Source organism: Anomaloglossus baeobatrachus, chromosome 2 (genome assembly GCF_048569485.1).
Source record: "Anomaloglossus baeobatrachus isolate aAnoBae1 chromosome 2, aAnoBae1.hap1, whole genome shotgun sequence".
NCBI classification, from domain to species: Eukaryota; Metazoa; Chordata; class Amphibia; order Anura; family Aromobatidae; genus Anomaloglossus; species Anomaloglossus baeobatrachus.
The window spans coordinates 110,203,953-110,228,363 of NC_134354.1; the positions used below are offsets into that span (position 1 = coordinate 110,203,953).

Below are 24,411 nucleotides of genomic sequence, written 5' to 3' on the forward strand. Positions count from 1 at the left end.
TTAATTAAAAAGAGTCAAATACAGGGAGAGGACTTTTTTGTGCTACGAGTCTTGCTGAAAAGATTTCTCAGTACTTGTCTACTTGGAGAAAGCTGTCAATAAAGCCAAGCAAGACGTGGAGAAACCAGAGGAGCGGAACCAAGAGGACATTTCTCCTTCTACTTCTGTTTAAATCATGTCTTCACTGAAATGCCAAAACATTTAAGAGGAAAACATAGTTCTAATGACGGTGTCTGTTGCTGTTTCATGTCTGTGCTTAGGGCAGAATTAATCTGCTGACAGGTTTTCTTTAAAATGAATCCCACAAATGCCTGAGGAAAATATTGTACTGAAGTTTTAAAATCTGGAACAATATTAATTAAGAATATTTTCATCTTCAATCAGTAATAAGAAAGTACGGTCAATCAATCTTGATATTCAGATACAATAATAACAGCCACTGTATTTAGTATAAAGTAAAAGCAAAATTAAATAAACACTGGCGGTGCACAAAGAAGATTGGAGAGGAGAGAGAGGAGCTGCTGGTAGAGGGTCAGCTCTGCATGGTAGCTGACCAAAATAAATATATAAGTATAATCACTGCAAAAGGAACTGCCGCGCTTCCTGCATAGAATGAAATAATGGCCAAATGCAAACTAAGCAGATATTGCCCTATATCCTTATGGTAGTAATATAACACCTATGACACTACTAAGAATCAGTAACTATAACTTGCACAGAGCTAATGTTGTGTTAAATGCTGAATTTATGCATATCCTTGTAGTAGGCAAAACAAAATTCCAAACACACATGGCTCAAGTAGATAAAGGCCATATAAACAAGAAGTGAACATGGACATAGAAAGACAGCGAAAAACTCCATGAATTAATAAATACAGGAGAAATGGAGTAAAAAAACAAAAAGGAATTAAAGTAGTGAAAAATTACAAAACTTTATTGATGTAAAACCAGGTAAAATCAATTATGAAAGAAAATTGATCAAAAAATGAGAAAAAGATGGGGAAAGGGGAATGGGGACAGAGAGAAAGGCCGGTTTCTGCTGCAATAAATGGTAAAATACCAAGAGTAGTGTAGAATCAAAAAATGCTACATAGCAGAAAAACAAACCATCAGGAGAAGTAACTGCAACGATGAAAAGTCTGAAATCATGTCGACATAAGCCCTGAAAATCATAAAGAGTCACAGTATAATGACATACATATAAACGGAGGCATAAATGTCGAACATGAGTCAGACAAGGGCAAAATAGCTCATGTGAACAAAATAAACACTTCAGACAGTGGTGATGCAGACAGGAGTAGAGGCCCAAAGAGAATAGAAAAACCTAACGTACGTTTCGCATATTAACCATCCCCGGATGGTTTGTTTTTCTGATATGTAGCATTTTTTTATTCCACACTGCTCTTGGTATTATACCATTTATCGCAGCAGGATCCGGCCTTTCTGTGTTTCCTTTCTCTCTGTCCCCCTTCTCCTTTCCCCATCCTTTTCTCATTTTTGGATCAATTTTCTTTCATGATTGATTTTACCTGGTTTTACATCAATAAAGTTTTGCAATTTTTCACTACTTTAATTCCTTTGTGCTTTGTTACTCCATTTCTCCTGTATTATATATCCTTGTAGTAGTAATATGAAGCCAATGTAGAGAGGGTGATGATGGGAGGGACACTGCTGAGAGAATCAGTAACTATAAGCACGCAGACAGCTAATGTTCAGATAAATGCTGCAATCTAATGGTAATAATACAGTAATAAAAAAGAGGTGATATAGACAGTGATATTATAAGCACTTACTGTACATGTGCTGATTGTAGCGTGTGCTTCAGATCAGGCAGAATAAAGACGTGAATTCTGGATATATTACTTCACCTCGACTGCTTTCTTATGAGAGTTGCTTGGTAGGCTGGGTAACACCAGGGAGCCCCGGCAAGTAACTTCCCTGGCAACCATCACACATTGAGAATAGTCTACTTCACAGCTAAGGCCTAAGACACACGGCATGAAAATCGGAGCGAGTGGAATGCGATAAAACATCGCATTTCACTCGGACCAATATTAGTCTATGTGCCAGCACACATGAGCGATTATTTTCTGAGCCCTAATCGGACCGAGAAAACAATCGCAGCATGCTGCAACTGTAATGCGATCCTAGTTTCTCTCGCACCCATTCAAGTCTGTGGGGCGAGAGAAAACTCACACTGCACTCGCGGTACACCGGTGTACTGCGAGTGCAGAGTGAGAATGACAATAGCCAGCAATGGGGGAGAGAGGGAGAAAAATTCCTCTCTGCCCTCCGCAGTGCTGGCCCGCCCCTCCTCAGAGCCGGTCCGCCCCTCCTCAGCACTGGCCATCCCCTCCTCAGAGCTGGTCTGCCCCCACAGCTGTGGTCCGATCGCATGATCGGATATCAGTCGCAGTGACACTCATATGACACTTGGTTCCTGCTGTGCTGCCAGCGTGAGCCAAGTGTCATGCGAGGATCGCAGTAGTCCCTCGTGTGGCCCCAACCTAAGGTGTCCGGTTATGTTTAGAAATCCAACATGTTTCAAAAGATTAACTGTCTTTCTTCATCAAGGTTAGAGGAAGCAGGGGGGAAGGGTTCTTATCTAGATCTGCACACCTGAATAGAGGGGATAACCCTGAATGTGCCATGAGTTTGTTAGAAGACTATAAGTGCATGCAGTATAGATATATGCTTGTGTGAATGTATTTATAAATATAAAATATAAACTTTAATGATGTATATAATTAAAATATGGAAAAGATGAATTAAATGAATGAATGGATGAATGTATGTTAAAAGTTTAATTATTAGAAGACTACAAATTCCTATTTTGAAAGTTACGGTAATATAGGAATAGATAAATATTAAAATTATATTTTTAATATACACATATTCAAAAGGGGAAGGGGCAATACAACAATTAAAATGGCTGAAGTAGTATAGATAAAAGCAACTGAAAGAAAATCTCTGCTAATATTGCATGTGTAAAAAAATGGAGAGCAATGGTGGAATGCAAAACAATAGACATCCGTAATGTAAAAAGAAGGAAAGACGGAGGGGGGAGGTTATTGTGAATTAGAAAAATACCAGAGTATTCATTTGTATTTAATAAGACTCCTTCGTGGCAATATTCTACCACATCCCAAAAACCCATAAGGACCCTCTCCATCTACCATTTAGGCCCATTATATTGGGGATCAACTGTCTCACATCTAATCTTTATACATATGTGCACCAATATCTCCAAGGCTGCGTAGATTATCTACCGGCTTACCCTACGGATATGAGCCACGTACTACAAATGCTGGAACCTTTCAAATGGGAAAGCGAATATGTTTATGGACTGTAGATATCAAATCTCTATACATGATGATCGATCATGAGAAAGGTTGCCAAGCGCAAGAGCATTTTTTAAGGAAACTCATCACCTATTCTGAAACCCAAATTTCATTGTTTCTAGATTGTATTCACTTCACCCTTTCACATAATTACTTCATTTATGATCAACAATTTTATTTGCAAACATGCGGGAAAACATGCGGGACAGTGATGGGCACAAAATTTGCACCAAGCTATGAAAATTTATTTAAGGCCAATTGGGAGGAGTCTCACATTTTCTTTTTAAACAAAATGAGAAGGGATCTCAATTTGTGGCGTCAATTTATTTATGACATTTTGTTCATCTGGGACAGCACCCAAGATGACTTTTCGACTTTCTTAAGTGATATCAATTATAATGATTGGGGTTTAGAGTTCACCACATCCACCAGTGAACCTACTGTCACTTAACCATTTTTATAGATGAGTCCTACCTGAAAACCAAGAGCTACCGGAAGAAAGAAAACTCACATGTACCTAAGTACACCACCTACTGGTTGCCAGGGAAGTCGCCGGCCAAGGCTCCCTGGTTTTACCCGGCCTATAACCACAAGCAACTCTTGTCAGAAAGCACACAAGGTGAAGTTATATGCCCAGGATTGCCGTCTTTATTCGACCTGATCTAAAGCACACGCTACAATCAGCACATGTACAGTAAGTGCTTATACTATCACTGTCTATATCACCTCTTTTTTATTACTTTATTATTACCATTAGATTACAGCATTTATCTGCACATTAGCTCTGTGCGTGTTGTAGTTACTGATTCTCTCAGCAATGTCCCTAACTATTACTCCCAATATCATCCTCTTTATATTGGTTTCATATTACTAATACAAGGATATGCATTAATTCAGCACTTATCTGCACATTTGCTCTGTGCGAGCTTGTAGCTGCTGATTCTCTTAGTAGTGTCTATAACTACTACTCCCATCATTATCCTCTCTACATTAGTTTTATATTACTACTATTAGGATATAATGCAATCTCTGCTCAGTTTGCATTTAGCCATTATTTAATTATATGCAGGAAACGCGGTAGTTCCTTTTTCAGTTTTAATCTTTATTAGTGATGGGCGAACCCGGCAATGCCTGGGATCGGCGGGTCCAACCGGATTTAAAAAAAAAAAACAACAAAAAGCAAAACAGAATTAATCCTAGTTATTTGTCTGGGTGCCGATCCCCATATAAGTCTATGGGGACCCGAATGATACACTTTAAAATAAAGGTAGAAAGTGCTAGGGGAATTAGAGCAGGCGCGTTATACATACCAGTCTCCACGAGGCTGTAATACTACTTTCGAGGCCACTCATTACCCTCATGCATATGCACTGATTCTCCTAACCACTGTTAATCATGGCATCTATGATTGGTTGCACTTAGACCGCACACCCAGCCTGTGTGACAGCGTGTCTGACTGCTTTAAATCACAGGTGTGTGTGCGTGTTTTTATTGGTGTAAAAATAAATACATAAATAAATAAATTGGCGTAGGGTCCCACATATTATGATACCCAACACAGATAATGCATATGGCTACAGGCTGCAGCCCCCAGCCGTGTGCTTATCTTATCTGTGTATCAAAAGAAGAAGGATTCCATGCAGTGTTTTTAAATTATTTAAATAGATCATTTTAAAAAACGGTGTGTGGTCCCCATAAATTTTGATACCCAGCCATGATAAAGCCAACAGCTGGGGGCTGGTATTCTCAGGCTGGGGAGGCTGTTATGATTCAGTGACCGAGGAGGATCAGAAAAAGGACAAAAATGCGGAAACCCAAAAAGTAACCAGAGTGGCTGGAACCTTAACGGACTGCAGATCTAATACTGACACACAATGACACAACTAGATGTAGCCGTGGGGCGTGCCTACGATGACCTACGGTAGTAGCCACGACACAGCCGGAGAACTAAATATTCTTACAGAGAGATATATAAGAAAAGCTAATCTTCCTCGGAGCAATCCCCAAAGATATATATAGCCCCCACATGTAAAGACTACGGTGATATAGGAAAACACAATACATACCTAGAAAACAGATTCAGCAAAGTTGAGGCCCAAACTATCTGTATAGGAAAGGATAGGAAAGAGCACTGTCTGCAGCCGTAAAAACCCTAATAAATCTCAGCATGCCTGATATGGAAAAGCCCTGAGCCCACACAGGCTCCCCCCACTAAATTAGTACTCTGGTGTTACTGGGATCCAAAAAACACTAATATAGATGAGGGACTGAATTTAATACCAAGCATGACAAAACACAATACATAGCAGAACATGGAGCTAGGTATACAGACACTCCCAGCAGGGAATCCTCCAACTTCATCAAGAACTCCACAAAGGCAAAATCATGAATCAAGCATTAGTATCAAAACAGAAAAAACTACAAGAAAGTAGAAACAATAAGCAGAGGTACAAAAACCAACTTATCTGAGAGGAGTTCTGGTAGTGAGAAGAGCTGGTTTCAGAATGTCCTTAACACACAGGAGATACATTGAGCACAAGCAAGGAACAGGAGAAACTACTCCTGATTGCCATTCCTCCACAGGTGTCTGGCTCCCATTCAACAAGTCAACTGCACCGCCAGCACTGAGCACAAGAGGGAGCCCCAAACTGGAAAATGTATTCACAACAGGAGGCCCATAGTTATTGGCCCCCCTCAGCCGAAAAATAGCAGCCACCCAAAATTGTCACGTTCCTTAGATGCGACAATCCCGGCACTTTACCCGGCTCATCCAATTGCCCTGGTGTGGTGGCAATCGGGGTAATAAGGGGTTAATGACAGCTCACAGCTGCCACTAAGCCCAAGATTAGTAATTGCGAGGGTCTATGAGACCCCCATTACTAATCCGTGAAACAAACACCAAAATAATCATTTATTTGAAATAACATACAAAAAAACCTACTCTCTTTCACCCCTTTGTAAATGCTGAACACCCAGTTCCGATGTAATCCACACGGGTCCCATGATGATTCCAGCTCTGCTTCATACTGAAGTCACAGTGAGCGGGCACATTAGAAAACATGATCGCATGCTGTGGCTTCAGGCAGAGGCTTCGGGAGCCGCAGCTGTGAGCAGTGACGTCACTCAGTTTATTTGCGGTCACAGCTGTAGGTTCCCACGGTTGTGACCACAGGTAAATTAACTTCAGGTAACCTCAATGAATTCAGTGACTTTATCTCAGGTGAGGTTATTGAGCCCTCAGACCTGCATCTCCTGGCAGCAAACCGTGTTTTTTTGCCAACAGATGCAGATTTGGTGCTCTGATTACTAATCTAAGGCTTAGCTGTGAGATATCATTAACACCTTATTACCCCGATTGCCACTGCATCAGGGCAATCGGGATGAGCCAGGCAACATTCCAGGATTGTTGTATCTAATGGATGTGACAATTCTCGGCAGCTACAGGTTGCTATTTTTAGGCTGGGTGGCCAATAACCATAGGCCTCCCCAGCCTGAAAATACCAGCTCCAAGCTGTTGGCTTTTTCGTGGCTGGGTATCAAAACTGGAAGGGTACCGCACGCCATTTTTAAATATTACTTATTTAGTTTTTAAAAAAGCTGCATGGGGTTCCTCTTATTTTGATATACAGCCTAGATAAGCACACAGGTGGCGGCTGCAGCCTGTAGCTGTAGGCTTTATCTGTGCTAGGTATCATAATATGGGAGAACCCTATGCCATTTTCTAAAATTTATTTTTACGCCAATATAGACATGCAGACAGTGTGTGCAATTGCATGCAGTCAGACATGCTGTCAGACAGGATGGGGGCATGGTCTGACTGCAACCAATCACAGATGCCAGGAATGGCGATGAGCGGGGGAAGCCATGGGAGGTTAATGAGTGGTCCTGGAAGTAGTGTTACCACCAAATGGAAGATTGGAAAGTATAACGCACCTGTTTTATTCTTATTTTCTTTCTTATGTTTTAATTACTTGGATGGCAGGATCCGGGTAATTACCCAAAGTTCCCTGAGAACTCTTGGCCCGGGATTGGTGCATGGGTCCTAGGTGACCTGCTATGATGCGGACTTTTACAGTACAGGTCTGCCCATCACTAATCCGTATAAAATCTATTATTTCCAATGAGATTTGTATTTTCTAAACCATTTACAAATTATCGGTTACCTATCTATTTATTGAATGTATTGCACAGATTTGCTAAAAAAAAAATTGTTTAAAAGAACAGAGAGTCCTCAGCAGAAGTGTCTTTAGTTCCATAAAGATGCGGTACATTCTGGTATCCTCCATTTTGATACAAGTAAAATATATCTTTGTACAGATTTAATAGATTTGTAATAGAATTAAATTAAATTAAATTAAATAGAATTGTAATAGAATAAAATTTGTAATAGATTTGCTATTAACACTTTAAAAACACCCCCAAAAAATATTTTTCTCATGCAAGTAGTTTTTAGAATAAAGGCTAAAAGACTTTGTTTTACTGTATGAATCGACTAGTCGGGTATTAGAGAAGAATCTGCTTAGTACAAATCCTACTTCGTACATAACCCATTGTTAATAAACACATTCATGATAAAATATTATTTTACCCAAAACTCCTTACCATAGATGCCAGGATGGGTAAGAAAAGCGTTGTTGTGGCCACATTACTGGTGCATTCAGTAAATGTAGCAATGAGCAAGCACAAGACCAGTGCGATGGCTACAGGGGGGATACTCTGTAGCGGTGTCAATTTATCTCCAAGCCAAATTGATAATCCTGATTCCTAGAATGTAAAAAAAGTTTTAGAATATTGAACAATTGTTTCCATTATCTTTTATGGCTCTGAGCCTGATTTAAACTAAATACTCTCCAATGACACATTCCCTTTAACTGCTTATAGGGGTATGTGTACTGCAAGATAATTGTACACAGGTGTTGTTAAAAACGCTTGCTTCATGATATTATCATGATTATAAGGTGGGCTTCACTCCCCACAAGTTGGGATGTATCGAACATCAAAAGAAAGTGAGTGATTGGCCACAGCTTGATTTACTGACTTCCTCTTGATGTTCGATTTCTCCGAACACAAGGTAGGGTGAAGCCGGCGTTTATTGAGCACAGGGCTCATTGTATGTAAGAACCTCACGAGTCCCCAGAGTGTGAGTGCCAACACTGCCGAAACAGGCCCCAGCAGTGGGGGTGAGTATAAGTGTTTAGATTTTAATGAGGCAAACACCCTGATTGAGGAGGGGCTGTCTGAGTGGTGGACAACTTAATTAAGGCCATTCCTCAGGTGTGTTTAAGGGAGAACACCTTAGCGTTATAGAAATACTTACCGTATTTTTGGTTTTATAACATGCACCGGATTATAAGACAAACCAAAAATTTAGAGGAGAAAAATAGGAAAAAATAGTTTTTAATGTTAAAATGAGGGTCTGTCTTACAATCCTAATACATCTTATAATATCTCACCAGTGGGGAGTGGCGGTGGTGGAGCAGCTCAGGAGGTTCACAGGAGGCAGTGTCGGCATTGCTGCGGGCTCGAGGGTGTTGCAGCAGCAGGCGCCATTGATCTACTGGTGGATTGTGGGCTCCATTGAATCACCTGCAGTTGACGAGATTGACTTCAAGGAAATGGCCGCGGTGGCGGCGTGTGCGCAGATAGAACTCCGCAACCATTTCCTTGAAGTCTATCATGTCAATCTGCGCACGTGCCGCCTCTGCAGCTATTTTATTGAAGTCCATCACGTCAACTGTGGCCGTGGGCAATTCACTGGATCTCGCAGCCTGCTGTCAGATCAATGGCGACCGCCACATCACCGACCTTCTGTCCTGTGACCCTCCTGAGCCGCTCCACTACAGTGGCACCACCTCCTCCGAGTCCTTAGTATCGCCAACCCTGCCTCCTGTGACCCCGCTCCACCACTGCCACTCCGGTAAGCCATATCCGGATTATAAGACGCACCCCCATTTTCCCCCCAGTTTTGAGGGGGAGTGTGTTTTATAATCCAGAAAATACCGTATATTTACCTATGTCTCATAAAATGCTTTAAATGCGACCTAAACCATCATCACATCCATTATTACATACAAATTATTGTAGGAAGAATATGCAGTGTTCAAACACCATTTTTCTTCCAAATCCTTTTTCAATCAAGTTGTTCCTGTGCAGATTTTCTATAACTTGAGTGAAATCAATTGCAGAATCTGCCTGCTGATTTTGGCACAGATTTTTGTCTCTTATCTGTGCACTTGTAGCTATTATCTGTGTACTTGCAGTCTGAATGAAGTCTCACAGAATGAGACATTTGTAGTTTTGTCATTTTTCCCATTAGAATTTGATCTCTGAGCTGCAATATTGTTTTCTGAAAGCTTCATGACATTGTATAAGTTGTTTTAGTCCATGTTTAAAGGGCATTTTAAGGTATTACAGTCATCATCTACAGGTTCAGATTTTAGGTGGTAAAACTGTGGCAAGTACAATGGTCTTCATAATGTTAGAGCGGCAATAGCTAAAAAAGCACAAGCGATCTATATGGGCATCTGACTTACCTCACTGCCTTTAGCCAGGGCAAATCCTCCTCCCAAAAGGATTACAATGTTCCACGGCATCTTCTTGTTTACTGTATTCCAGTCCAGCAGTGGTGGGGGTGGGCGAAATTTCCTTTTTTGGCCTAGTTTAAACAGAGTAGCAAAAATATTTTTGGTTTACAGGTAGCTCGGCACAAATATTAAAGGAAACCTGTCAGGTCCCTTATGCTCTCCCAGCCAGCAGCATTAACATTAAAAGGTCAAAATTGCCTTCCTAACCAGTCTCATATAACATCATTCTTTAAATTCAATGTGTAAAAAAAGCATTTATTATCTCCATCTGATTTCGTATGCAAATTAGTGCCTTGACTAGTCGAAGGGGTGTTAGTTCCAAAGACTAGTTGGTCCTCTTTTCATGCTATTACGCCTCTGTGGGCGTGAGGACATGATTTACCTGAACCGGCATCATCATAGCTCCTGGAAATTTTGTGCATGCGCACAGCTCATGTGCAAGTCCTGGCTTCAGAGAGGAGTACAGTGTATGATTAGAAGGGCAGAAGCTGTTTCCGATCATGAGCAGTACACATCTCTGAAGTTGGGACGTGTACACTCAGATTCAGAAGAGCAATGATGATGCTGAAATGAGCCGGGCACATGCACAAGAATTCCAGGAACTGCGCTGATGCTGACTCATGGAAATCATGTCATCATGCCCACAGGTGCGTGATAACATGGAAAGAGGGCCAACTACTCTAGGAAAACAACGCCCTTTTGACTACTCAAGGCCTAATTTGCATACGAAAAAGCTTTTTTACACATTGATTTTAGAGAATGAGGTTATGCAGGGCTGGTTAGTAAGGGAATTTTTGATCCTTAGGTGAATGCTGCTGACATGGATGGCATAAGGGACCTGACAGAATCCCTTTAACATTTTTATACCTAATATGCACACTACACATATGTAGGTGATATTTACCAATATTATGTATTTTCTTTTATTAATATAGTATTACAACATTCAAATAATACAATCTAAATTGACTACTTCACACATTCACACGGCAACACTAAGGCCTATTTTATACTTTGTTTGGAGGAAACAAAAACATACAGAGAAATTACAATCACTCTGTAGATGTCCATAGTCAGCTTTGACTTTAGGACCCAGTGTTAACCAGTGTTATGTTCACACGCGGCATCTTTTTTTGTCAGTGCATCTTGAGTGCATCTTCAAATGCACCAAAAACGCAGTGTGTGTTTTTACCACGTTTTTACCGTGTTTTGCCCAATACGTTCTTTTAACTCAAATCTATTGACTGGAAGGGCTCAAAAACGCTGTAAAAATGCAAAAAGAATTGACATGCTGCATCTTGAAAAATGCAGCCAACAAAAGATGCACAGTAAGGACAGCAAAATAAAAATCTCATAGACTTTGCTGGGAGAAGAAAATGCATGTATTTTGGTGCATCTTTGTGACCTCAAAAACGCAGCAAAAGATACCCTGTGTGAACTTAGCCTTAGGGTGCGATCAGATCTGCATATGTAAAATTGTCCAGATTCTCAGTCAGAAAAGTTGATGAGTGTCAGGCGTTTTTTTCCTCAACTGGCATCCATATGTCATTCGAGTGTTATGCGACCGTGCATTTTTTTTCTCAGTGAGAATCTGGACAATTTTATATACGCAGATTTGATCACACCCTTAAGGCCGCTTTACACGCTACGATTTATCTGACGATCTCGTTAGCGATGTGACATGCCCAGATCGTAGTTACGATTTTCCGAGATCGCACATAAGTCGTTTATTAGCGGTCACACGTAATGATCTCAAAAACGACGCAACATCGTTCAGCGATATATTGTTTGACTAAGGCGGTCATTTTGATGTTGTTCGTCGTTGGCAGGGTGTCAAATGTACCAATATGTCTGCTACGACGTCGCTAACGATGCCGGATGTGCGTCACGGAAACCGTGACCCCGCCGACATATCGTCAGATAAATCGTAGCGTGTAACGCCGCCTTTACTCCCAGGTATGCTCAGTTTTTGGTGGAACTCTTGAGACTTATAAACTGCAGGATTTGTGCTCAGTTGATGTAGTTCCGCTTTTCTGGTGATTGCTATGTATGAGTTAATATTTGCCTGATGCTACACTGAATCGGTGTCAAACTAAATACGTAAAGAAATGTAAGTTGTTCAGCTAAAGACGAGACTTCAAAAGTGTAAGAAATTGATTATGTGACTGGTGCAGTGTATGTGTACAAGTGCAACTCAATAAATTAGAATATCATCAAAAAGTTAATTTATTTCAGTAATTCAATACAAACAGGGAAACGCATATATTATATTGAGTCATTACACACAGAGTGATCTATTTCAATTGTTTATTTTTGTTAATATTTATGATTATAGCAAAATCGATAACTTCGGCACTCGTATAGAAAAAAAATTAAGAAAAAAGGGATTCTTGAGATGTTTTTATTATGAAGAAACAAAAATAAGTCCCGTTAAACCAATGTTTCAGTCCCAGCATGGACCTTTCTCAAGGTAGTTGGGACCTGTTTGTCACAGTAAAAAATACAAAAGATTTTTTTTAGCATATATCCATCAACACCACAAATAAAATATATACATAGGATTGGCGCAAGAAATATGTAACAATTTACATAAATGGGTATACAGAGAATGTTTTTATCCAAAACAGGAGAGGTATAACATTGCATACCTATCTAAGCAAATAAGAAAATGTTGATGATTATGGCTTACAGCCAATGAAAACCCAAGAGTCATTATCTCAGAAAATTAGAATAATTACTTCAAAACACTTGCAAAGGCTTCCTAAGCATTTAAAATGGTCTCTTAGTCTGGTTCAGTAGGCTACACAATCATGGGGAAGACTGCTGACTTGACAGATGTGTATAAAGAAGTCATTGACAGACTCTACAAGGAGGGTAAGCCACAAAAGGTCATTGCTAAAGAAGCTGGCTGTTCAGAGTGCTGAATCCAAGCATATTAACGAAGAGTTGAGTGGAAGGAAAATGTGTGGTAGAAAATGGTGCACAAGCAACCAGGATAACCCCAGTCTTGATACTTGATAGGATTGTTAAGAACAGGCCATTCAAAAATTTGGAGGAGATTCACAAGGAGTGGACTGCTGCTGTAGTCAGTGCTGCAAGAGCCACCACACACAGACTTATCTAGGACAAGAGCTACAGCTTGAGTCAGGCCACTCATGACCAATAGACAATGCCAGAAGTGTCTTACCTGGGACAAGGAGGAATAGTACTGGACTGTTGCTCAATGGTCCAAGGTGTTGTTTTCAGATGTACGTAAATTTTGCATTTGGAAATCAAGGTTCCAGAGTCTGGAGGAAGAGTGGAGAGGCCACAATCCAAGCTGCTTGAGGTCTAGTGTGAAGTTTCCACAATCAGTGATGGTTTGGGGAGCCATGTCATCTGCTGGTGTAGGTCCACTGTCTGTTATCAAGACCAAAGTCAGTGCAGCCGTCTACCAGGAAATTTTAGAGCACTTAATGCTTCCCTCTTCCGACAAGCTTTTTGGAGATGAAAATTTCAGATTCTAGCATGACTTGGCACCTGTCCACACTGCCAAAAGTACCAATACCTGGTTTAATAACCACAGTATCACTGTGCTTCATTGGCCAGCAAACTCGCCTTACCTAAACCCCATAGATAATCTATGGAGTATTGTCAAGAGGAAGATGACAGACACCAGACCCAACAATGCAGACGAGCTGAAGGCTGCTATCAAAGCAACCTGGGCTTCCATAATACCTCAACAGTGCCACGGGCTGATCGCCTCCATGCCACGCCGCTTTGATGCAGTAATTCATGCAACAGGAGCCCCGACCAAGTATTGAGTGCATTTACTGTACAGACTTCTCAGTAGGCGCCAATATTTCTGAGTTAAAAATATTTTTTTCAGTTGGTCTAATACAATATTCTAATTTTTTGAGATAATGACCTTTGGGTTGTCATTGGCTGTAAGCCATAATCATCAACATTAACAGAAATAAACACTTGAAATAGATCACTCTGTGTGTAATGACTCAATATATAATATATGTGTTTCCCTTTTTGTATTGAATAACTGAAATAAATTAACTTTTTAATGATATTCTAATTTATTGAGATGCTAGTGTATGAAAGTGAAAACCGACTACCGTACATTTACTAACAGACACATGACATTAGTAAGGTTGTGTTTGAATTAAGGATGTTGAAATGAGTTGGATACAGTCTTAGGAGAGCTCAGAATGTTATTTGTGTCTTTAAAGGCCAATTGGAGAACCTTTCATTGGCCAGGAATCAAATTTTGGGGACAAATTTGTAAAAAGTTACGAATTTGAATTTCAAAACATTAGCCCATCTCTACCAATAATGTCATGTGAGCCCCAATAGCACGAGTTACGACACCACTGGAACCACACCGGTACCTGAGGGGAGTATAGGCTTTTTTATTGTTATGGGGGCACAGATAGGGAATGAGAAGGGGTTGTCTAATTAGTGGACAGCCCCTTTAAATAACAGAGAAGTGAGTTTTCAGTCCAAGGGAGCTCAAAGCATGAGACTTGAGAGTCACAACCATTCTTGTACATAGGCTGGCACGTGCATCAAAAGACGTTTTACCTTGCTACTGCTGATGAAGGTAACAAGACCTTGCTTTTCTACAGATATTTTGTGAAAGGGCAGGTATGCTTTCACAAAGTTTATAGTACATCATCTCTATATCTGAAGACCAATACTGCTCTTAATGTTAGATAACAAGAATGCTTACTTCGTGAAACTAAAATGTTATCTGGCTAGGTATGACACTATTGCTTTATTGGCTCACATAGCACCACTTGTAAGCCTTGGTGTTTGCTCAGTTCAGCTTTAAAGTACACTTACAAGTCAATGTATCATGTACAATCCAAAAGTCCGAGACACCCAAGTTTTTGTTTCATCCATCAACAAAAATGTAATGCAGCGTTTTAAAACAAAAAAAAACTATGTTTTACATGAAAACTCTGATGACTTAGACTTTTGAATTATGATAAATATGAAGATGCTAAGAGTGGGAAATGTGAAAAGGTAGGAAATCGTATCCAATGATTTCAGCAGAATCTGACACAATGTTTTTAACAGAGATCATTGTAATTCAGAAAAATGAAAGATACTCTAACGTTGTGTTTTTGCCGTGTTTTTCTGTGCAGTTTCTAGCCCAATTTGGCATGTCTCTTCTTCTCCCAGCAAAGTCTATAAGAATTTAGAAATGCTGTGTGCACGTTGCTTATTTTTACCTGCAGGTTTGGGTTGACAAAAAAACTGCAGCATGTCCATTCTTTGTGCGTTTTTGCCCTGCATTTTTTAGCCTTTTCTGCCATTTATGTCAGATAATTGGAAAAAAACGCACCAAAAACGAGCAAAATACGCATGCTTTTTTTGCTAAGTTTTATGGCACAAGGAGTGTTTTTCTGCCACAAGGTGAAGTTTTATTTTTAAGAAATTTTCTGCAGCGCGTGCACATAGCCTTAAGGTGCAACATGGCCCGAATTTACATGGCATGAATTTCATGAAGTACCTTTCTAGGAATGCTTAGCGTGTGCACTCTCAAGGAGACATGACAAAGCCTGGAGCATGCGCACATATGAAATGAATCTGGGGATGTTCACTCAGATTCAGTGCACATGCTCTAGGCTTTATCATGTCTGCTTGGCAGCATGCACACTAAGTGCGCCTCTGCTCTCACCTCTCTGCTACTCTGCTACTGCAGCTGCGGTCAGGAGAAGAAAGAAGAGGGACGTGCAGTGCGCATGACCAGAAAGCTGAGAACTGCGCAAGTGCAGGAGTTAAAAGGAATCTGTCACCAGGTTTTTGCTCCCCCATCTGAAAGCAGCATAATCTAGAGACAGAGACCCTGATTCCATCGATGTGTCACTTGTGGAACTGTTTGCTGTCATTTTGATAAAATCACTGTTTTCTTTGCTGCAAATCTAGCAGTTATTTGTATGTGGATCATTATATCCCCACTCACAACAATGATTGGCAGGTTTTTGTCCATGTAAAGTGTACATAGAAAGTTAACAGTGGTGGCGGTGGGGTTATGCAGAGCTCATGAATGTGCTGGGCTATCTGGCATGAGGCCAAGTAGTCCTCTAATAATAATTTCCTACTGACTAAACAGTGGTTTTATGAAAACTACACTTAGCAGCTCAGTAAGTGACACATTGCTGGAATCAGGGTCTCTGTCTCTACCTTATGCTGCTCTCAGATTAGGTACCAAAAACCTGGTGACAGATTCCCTTTAATAGGAGATTGCCATGATGTCGGGTCAGTCATTGCAATCATTCACAATGCAGGGGGCATGCATAATTTGAAGACTGAGCCTGACTGGACTGAAGATAAGCGCCACCTCTATGATCGAAACAAAAGGTATGTAATACAATTACATAAGAATAAAAAGTGGGTTTTTTTTTCTTTAAAGATAAATACGAGGAACTTTTGTTTGAAAATCAAGTTAGTGATGCACATATTAATGAAATTTACCTTCTTCCAGGGGCTCCTGGGGTTTACATGAGGGCAACTCAGCAGGAAATAGAAACAACATGAGAGCTATAAATACGGCAACAGTTGCATCCGTGACATACCTGAGACATAAGGAATAATATAATCATATACTTTGGCCTAAAGTATTTGCAAATTTGAAACACAATATAATGAAATTTCACATAATTTTAGATGTTTTACTTTGGTGCACAAAGTACTGATCAGGATTAGTGATGGGCGAACCAAACTGTAAAGTCCGGGCTCCGTACCGAACACATAGTGTTTGTGCACATGGTCCCGAACATGAGCTTTCCTGGGAAACTCGTGTTACAGTTCGGGTCCAGTTCGGGTCCAGGGGCTGTAAAAAAAAAGCACATTAGAAAAAAAACATTATGAAAATATTTACCGTTCCTGTGACGCGCCCTGCAGACCCGCTATCTTCCGCCCGATTCTGCTTCCAGGTCCGATCGTTAACTTTCAGCGGTATTCACTGCACTGCTCGTCACTCGGCAGTCTAGCTATTTTCGGCCATGATCTTGGTGACGTCAGGGTTCACCCGAGTCCATGAGCCATGGACTTGATTGAACTTTTACTGTCACTGTGCGAGTCTCGCATCAGTATCACCCAGCACGGCACACACTCTCCTGACAGGAGAGGGTCAGCTGCATGTATTTCCATGCAGCTGAGGCGCTCCTGCCAGGAGAGTGTGCCATGCTGGATGATACCGATGCGAGACAAGCAGGAGTCATACGCAAGTGGAATCATACCCTCAGTGTCAACCTGCTTCTCGCTCTGTAGAGATGCTTGTCTGTACAGAGGGATGAAGCAGAGCTGACATTGCTCTCACTGTGGACTACGTTGCACTAAGGATTTTTTTATAATAAAGATGGAGTCGCTAAATTTTTTTTGTTTCTAATAAAAAAAAATTCTATGTATTGTTTTTTTTTTACTGTTTACTAGAAATTCATGGTGGCTATGTCTAATTTGGCGTGACACCATGAATTTCGGGCTTAGTACCAGCTGAGAATACAAAGCTGGTATTAACCTCTTTATTACCCAGCGTGCCACTGCCATCAGGGCCGCTGGACGAGCCTGGTCAAGTGCCTTGAAATGGCGCTTAAAAACAATGTGCCATTTCCAGGGGTTGCTATGGGCTGTGATTTTTAGTGTGGGGGGCTCAGAACGCTTGGGCCTTACCTTGCTGAGAATCCCAGCCATCAGCTGCCTGGTTTTATCTGACTGGCGATCAAAATACGGCAGGAGACCATGCATTTTTTTTTAATATTATTTTTTTAAATAATTAAAAAAAAAATAAAATAATGAGCTTTCCTGTATTTTGATTGCCAGGCAAGGTAAAGCCAGGCAGATGGGGGTGGCAACCCGTAGCCGTCCGCTTTATCTACGCTGGGAATCAAAAATACCGCAAAGCGCTATGTCATTTTTTTAAATTGTTTATTTATTTTTACACTACTATATGTGTGAGGGACCCAACAGCCAATCACAGACGCTGTCAAGCAGAATGGGCGTCTGTGATTGGCTGTTGGAATAACCTGGAATCTGCCCACATATTCTAGATGCTAGAATGTATGGGCTGTTTTCAGGTTACTCCAGCATCCAATTACAGATGCCCACTCTATGATTGTTATTTTAATAGTAAAATAAAACAACAACACAGAGAAAAAATATTTTATTAGAAATAAAACAAAAGACGTTTAGGACCCTACAACGTAGTCCAAAGGCAGGCGAGCATTTTCAGCTCTGCTACATCTGTGTGAGACAAACACAGGTCTGCTCACACAGACTCACTGAGAGCTGTCAAAGACTTCACCCGAATGCATAGCTGAGGCTGGTCTGCTGTGCCCCCGGGTAACCTCGACTGATGTCACTGCAACACTGCCGGAAAGTGAGCGCTTGTCGGCAGTGACAGCACTGACGCCAGAGTCGTGGCTATCCGAGGGCACAGCTAGTGTCCCTGCAAGATGTCACGGTAGGTCCTGTAACCCACGAGGTAACAACAACATTCACACCAGACTGATCACATGGCTATGACTCATGGAAGGCCCTGTAGTCAGTGGACATGACTTAAGTATATACTTACTCTTTATTTTTGTTAAAACTGATAGTCGCCCAGCCAGGCATGAAACCTGGATCCCTTGAAAACCACAGAATAACGAGCAAAATAAACAGAACCAGAACACAAATTTCTGCAAAGGACATCGGCCCCAACTTCTTGTGCTCAGAAGAGATAACTTTATATGCTCGCTTTTCTTTTTCTTTTTCTTCAGGTTTTCCACCACAGCCAAAGTTTTTCTTAAATCTAGAAGGAAAACACCCATGTCAGTTCCTCACGGAAGACTTTTTCAGGTTTCTCACCTTATGGAATGTAAATTCTGTGCTGCAAGAGTAGGCAAAAAAAGCAACTACGAAAGACTGCAAAAAAGAAACGTGATTGAGCTAAACAAAGCAACACAATGACTGGGTATTAGATGAATAAACATCTTTAGTTAAAAGAAAAAGGTTTTGGTACCGTGTTAGCCAGTTGAAAAATGATTGATTGCTCTCAGTGAGAGAAACAAAATTAAAATTTTGTAGTTGTGATACCTTTTAATAGCTAACTAAAATAAAATATGATGTTATAAAAAGCAAGCTTTCGAGACATCTCAGGTCTCTTCCTCAGGCATGGTATGACAAAATATCTGAAGAAACACAAATTCCGGTTAAAAACAATATTCAAAGATCCTCCATTACTGTGCTACAGGCAACCTCCTAATTTAAGGAGCATCACGATCCGAAGTTCTATGCCCTCAGACACACCAAGAGGAACTTATCCTTGCAATGTAAAGAGCTGCAAAGCCTGCACTCACGTAGAGACCAAAGACCGGATACAGATCCCTAACACACAGAAGGACTATAAGATTCCTGGAACATTCACATGCTCCTCTTCCAACGTGGTGCACTTAATCCTGTGCACTATATGTCCTATTGGGGGCCTCTATGTTGGAGAAACAGGACAGAGACTGAGAGCAAGGATGAGATCTCACCACCACACAATTACAGACAAAAAAATCTATTTACCTGTAGCCAAACATTTCTGTGCTCCAGGACACAACATAAACCACATGAAAGTTGTCATATTAAAAGGCAACTTCATATCACAGAGCCATCGCAGGGTCTGGGAATACAAATTCATCACAATGTTTAACTCTGTGGACACAGGACTCAATCTCTCAGAAGGATTTATGACTCATTATATAATCTGAGAGGTCAGCTCCAGAGACTCACCAGACCTCTGATCCCACATGGATATTGGGACAATAATACTCACACCACTAATCAAAGCTAATTAAGGATTCACTTTCCAAGCTCAGTGTTTGTTTATTTAAATGTCCTTTTACTATGCATCGCTCTGCCCTGTTTTGTGTATATATTTGTGTTTCTTCAGATATTTTGTCATGCCATGCCTGAGGAAGAGACCTGAGATGTCTCCAAAGCTTGCTTTATAACATCATATTTTATTTTAGTTAGCCATTAAAAGGTATCACAACTACAAAATTTTAATTTTGTTTCTCTCACTGAGAGCAATCAATCATGAATAAACATCCACACACTGGTCTGTTTGGTCAAAATTTTAGACTTTTAATATTTACTCCTACGTCTTTGTAAGATGCAGAAAAGGTGACAAAATGGGTTCTACATGGGTGGGGCCCACTCTGAAGCATGAAAGAGGAGGTGTAACAGTGTGTGGGGGTTGTGGGGTGCTTTACTGGTGATTTATTACAAATTCAAGGCACACTAACCCAGCATTGATACTAAATCATTCTGCGATGACATGCCATCCAGTGTGGTTTGTGCTTGGTAGGACCCATATTTGTGCTGCAACAGGACAATGACTAAAAATTCACCTTCAGACTGAAAGGGTAATGTGACAAAGAAAAAGAGGTATAGGGTGCTGTCTCAGGTGACATGGACACCGATCTCAACCTTGTTGAGATGGTTTGGGGTGAGTCGGACTACAGAGTGAGGGCAAAGTACCCAACAAGTGCTCAGCACATTGGGAACTCCTTCAACAATGTTGGAAAGTCCTTCAAGGTGACAACCTGATGACCATGCCAAAGGTGAGTAAAGCTGTCATTAGCGTAAAAGGGGTACATTTTGAGGAATATAAGGTTTATTACATATTCTGGTGTTTCTTTCCTCTTTCTATCCATATGTGTAGCTTTGTGGTTTTGCTAATTTCAGTCTGAATTTACAATGTGCACATTCCAAAAAGAACAGGAAAACCACTGCAAGAGCAGGTATGTCTAAACGTTTTGTGCTGTATGGTAATATCTTCACTATGATAACATAACTTTGACATCATTGTGGTTCTCATATATCACTGATAAAACAGAATACACTTACTTTGTTCCCAGGTACATTATCTGCAGCCAAATCCAGGATAGAGAGAGCAGTATAATCATTGTAGGGAAGGAAAATCCAAACCATGAAGCAAAATTGATTATATTGTTGTTTCCAGGAAATAGTCTGGAGAAAAACAGTACAGTACATTCAAGATCCATTATTTAGGACCCAAATATCATTGTACAAAAAATTCTAAGCATTATCATTGGTGATATCCATTACGTTTTGTTCCGATTGTTGAATGAGCACCATGTACCCAACAGTTGGACTAATCAGTAAGTTATCACCTACCCTACGGATAAGTAATACATTTGAAAGATGAGAATAACCCTTTAAAAACACATTAAGGCCTTGTTCACACACTGCATTTTTACTTGCGTTTTTTTGCGTTTTTGCTACAAAAATTTCTTAAGAAAATGGTTGTAACCTTCCTACAGACATTCCCCAGCAAAACCTATGGAAAAAAATTAGCTGTGCGCACACTGCGTTTTATTCTCAAGAACATTCTTTCTACAGAATTTCTTGGGAAATGAATGTGCATGTCACTTCTTTTCTGCAGGTACCTGCATTTTTTACCATAGATAATGGTAACAAAACACAGGGACCAACCTGCGGAAAAACCCATCAAAAACGCAGAAAAATGTGGAAAAACACATGCGTTTTTCAGTGCGTTATTGGTGCATTTTTTGAACGCAAGTGCGCTAATCTTTCAGACTCGAGAAATTTCTTGAGAAAAATCGCACTGGGCCTAAGGATGAAGCCACAGAGTGCGCTTCGCCACATAGTTGAAACTCTGACCACCCGCAGTGGCCAATGGACACAATTACGACACACAACAGCCTCATACTAAGGGGATTGTGTTCTATATAAAAGATCATTCAGTCATTATAACATACACCAGTTGTGTATCATCATGCCTAATCTCAAACAAGAATGTAGATCAATATATTTCTTTGATAAACAATTGTTAGCTTCATGTTTAGTGTAGGAAAAAACAATATATTAATTACCTTAGTGTTTTGGTTTCAGCCTAATTTTTAATTATAAAACCTAAATATATGCAATTAAACACACTGCCTATATGTGCATAAGGATATACTGTATGCATTAAAGGGAATATGTCACCAGGTTTTTACTACCTAATCTGAGAGCAGCCTAATGTAGAGGCAGAGATCCTGATTCCAGTGATATGTCAGTTACTGGGTTGCTTTTTGTAGTTTTGATAAAATCACTGTTTATTTAGCAGGAGGTTATCATTAGAAGACTACTTGCCCTGCTGCCAGGTAGTCCAGCATATTCATGAGCTCTGTATAATTGCTAGATGTGCAGCAGAGAAAACATTGATTTTATGACAATTTTATTAAAGTGACACATTGCTGGAATCAGGGTCTCTGTCTCTACATTATGCTGCTCTCAGATGGGGAAGCAAAAACCTGGTGACAGATTCCCTTTAATAAAAATACACTAACTGAATGCATTACTACATATTCTGTATTGTAAAAAAAAATGGAGTGCTAAGGGTATATCTATGCTCACTAATATGATTATTACCAAACAAATTTATTTTGCATAATTGTCATCCACAAATTAAAGATTATTAATCCACAAATTGGTAAAAGCTTAGCATTTCTATGTATATCTCTGTGGTATGTAGGAAGGATGGAATCTGCTTCCGAAACTTCCATCATTTTTTCTGACGTCACGACGAAGAAATAATTGTTCTCGCCAGTAACGGTCTGGTGCAATGTAACGGGCCCGAGTGTTTCAAACTGAATTTTTCAAGACATTTTGAACTAATGGAAGTATAATGACCCTGGAAGATTCACAGAAAAGGACACTATACCTCTCATCCAAACAGAGGAAAGGAGACTAGTCCGAGGGCGTTTACAGGTGCCATCCTTCCTACATAGCACAGAGATATACGTAGCATTCCTATATTTATAGGAATTTGAGGACACAGGTTAATCAATTTTTAGATGACACTTTTGCAGCATTCTTTTTCTTTGGTAATATTAGCGGATGCCAGATATACCCTCAGCATCCTACAACACATGTACGAGTGCATTCAGTGAGCGTCTTTTTAACAAATAAAGCCAGTTAAGGGGAAGCCTCATTTGTTATGGCCTTTTCCTCTCGGATGCCTTAATGCCTGTATTCTATTGCGGCAACCACACTATCATAGTGCAGCTAAAGGTAAGAGAGAGCAGCATAGAGTAAGATAATCTTGTTTCTCCCAAGACCATAATCACTCTAGCTTTGAAAATGAAGCAATCATTAAAAATAGACCTATTGTTTAAATAAAGGTTTTTGTGTTAAATGTATATATTTTTTTAATCTTATCATTTTTCCCCCCACATCACAATCTATATTAAATATTGATCAAATAAAAATCTTGCAATTTTCACACTGGCCACTGGAGCATATTTATGCTCTAAGTTCCTCTTGTTTCAGGAAACAACACATGTACAGCAATGGCCAGATCTCAACTCTATCTTTTGTATTGAATCATCTACTGACCATGTGAAAAGGTCATAGAGAAAAGATCAGGGTCAGCTGGGACATTGCTGATTGTGAACGGTGGAGCTTGTGTCTTGTGCTGTATGTAGAGGAGATACCTGTCTTAGGCCCGTTTCACATGTTAGTGAAAAACACTGACGTTCTTCACTGACGTGTAAAACATGCACATGTCCCTCCGTGTTCCGTGATTCACGGCACACGTGAGTTGTCCATGTGCAATCCGTGATCCGTGATTGTATATGGACATCACTCACCTGCCTTCACTGCTGCTGTCCATGGTGCTGATCTCCTCGGGTCTCCAGCGTCCGCCCACCGCTCTCAGCACCTACTTCCTGGTCGGCAGTTCCTGCTTTCATGAATATTCATGAGCCAGGCAGGAGCTGCCGAGAGCGGAGCAGGCACAGCGAATCGCAGGCAAGTTAAGTTGAAAATTTTTAATATTTAATATGTCCGTGATTTTCTTGTACGTGTTTCACTGATCACACACGGATCACACCATAATGTGGTCCATGGGTCATCAGTGATGCCAGAAAAAAACTGACATGTCTCCGTGTAGAATCACGGCCAAGGGTGCACGCTGCACGGAGACACGTTCAGTGAAAATCACTGACGTGTGAGCAGACCCATTGATTATAATGGGTCTACGTATGTCAGTGATTCTGGTACGTTTTAAAAAAAGCACAAACGTACCAGAATCACTGACATGTGAAACAGGCCTTAGTGATACTGCCAGTAATAAGCAGCCAGCTAAAAAATCATATTGGCCATTTTTAAAATTGCAAAACTACTATTTTTGTTTTGCTTTAAGATCGTGATATGGAAAAAAAATATTGGCAAGAAAAAAAATACATGTAAAACAAAAGCCTGATTTGAAGTGGCAATTGTCTCATGATAAATGAGTCATTTGAATATTGGCAGCAGATTATTGGAAATTCAATTTATTATTAAAGGGAACCTGTCAGGTCCAATATGCACTCAGAACCACGAGTAGTTCTTGGTGCATATTGCTAATCACTGTCTAATTGTCCCTGTATACACTAGCATAGATAAAGAGATCTGTAGAAAAAGTATTTCTAAAGATCTTTTATCATATGCTAA

General features: G+C 40.3%; 1 protein-coding gene across 1 annotated transcript in view; it reads right to left on the bottom strand.

Moving 5' to 3' along the window:
• Positions 1 to 24,411, bottom strand: part of SLC13A2 (solute carrier family 13 member 2) — a 121,849-nt gene that overhangs the window by 23,326 nt on the left and 74,112 nt on the right. The window contains exons 6-10 of the mRNA XM_075335268.1: positions 20,797 to 20,919; positions 18,494 to 18,712; positions 16,396 to 16,496; positions 9,874 to 9,995; positions 7,943 to 8,104 (exon numbers count right to left, since the gene is read on the bottom strand). Of these exons, the coding sequence (XP_075191383.1) occupies positions 7,943 to 8,104; positions 9,874 to 9,995; positions 16,396 to 16,496; positions 18,494 to 18,712; positions 20,797 to 20,919 (727 nt within the window). The remainder of the gene's footprint in view (positions 1 to 7,942; positions 8,105 to 9,873; positions 9,996 to 16,395; positions 16,497 to 18,493; positions 18,713 to 20,796; positions 20,920 to 24,411) is intronic.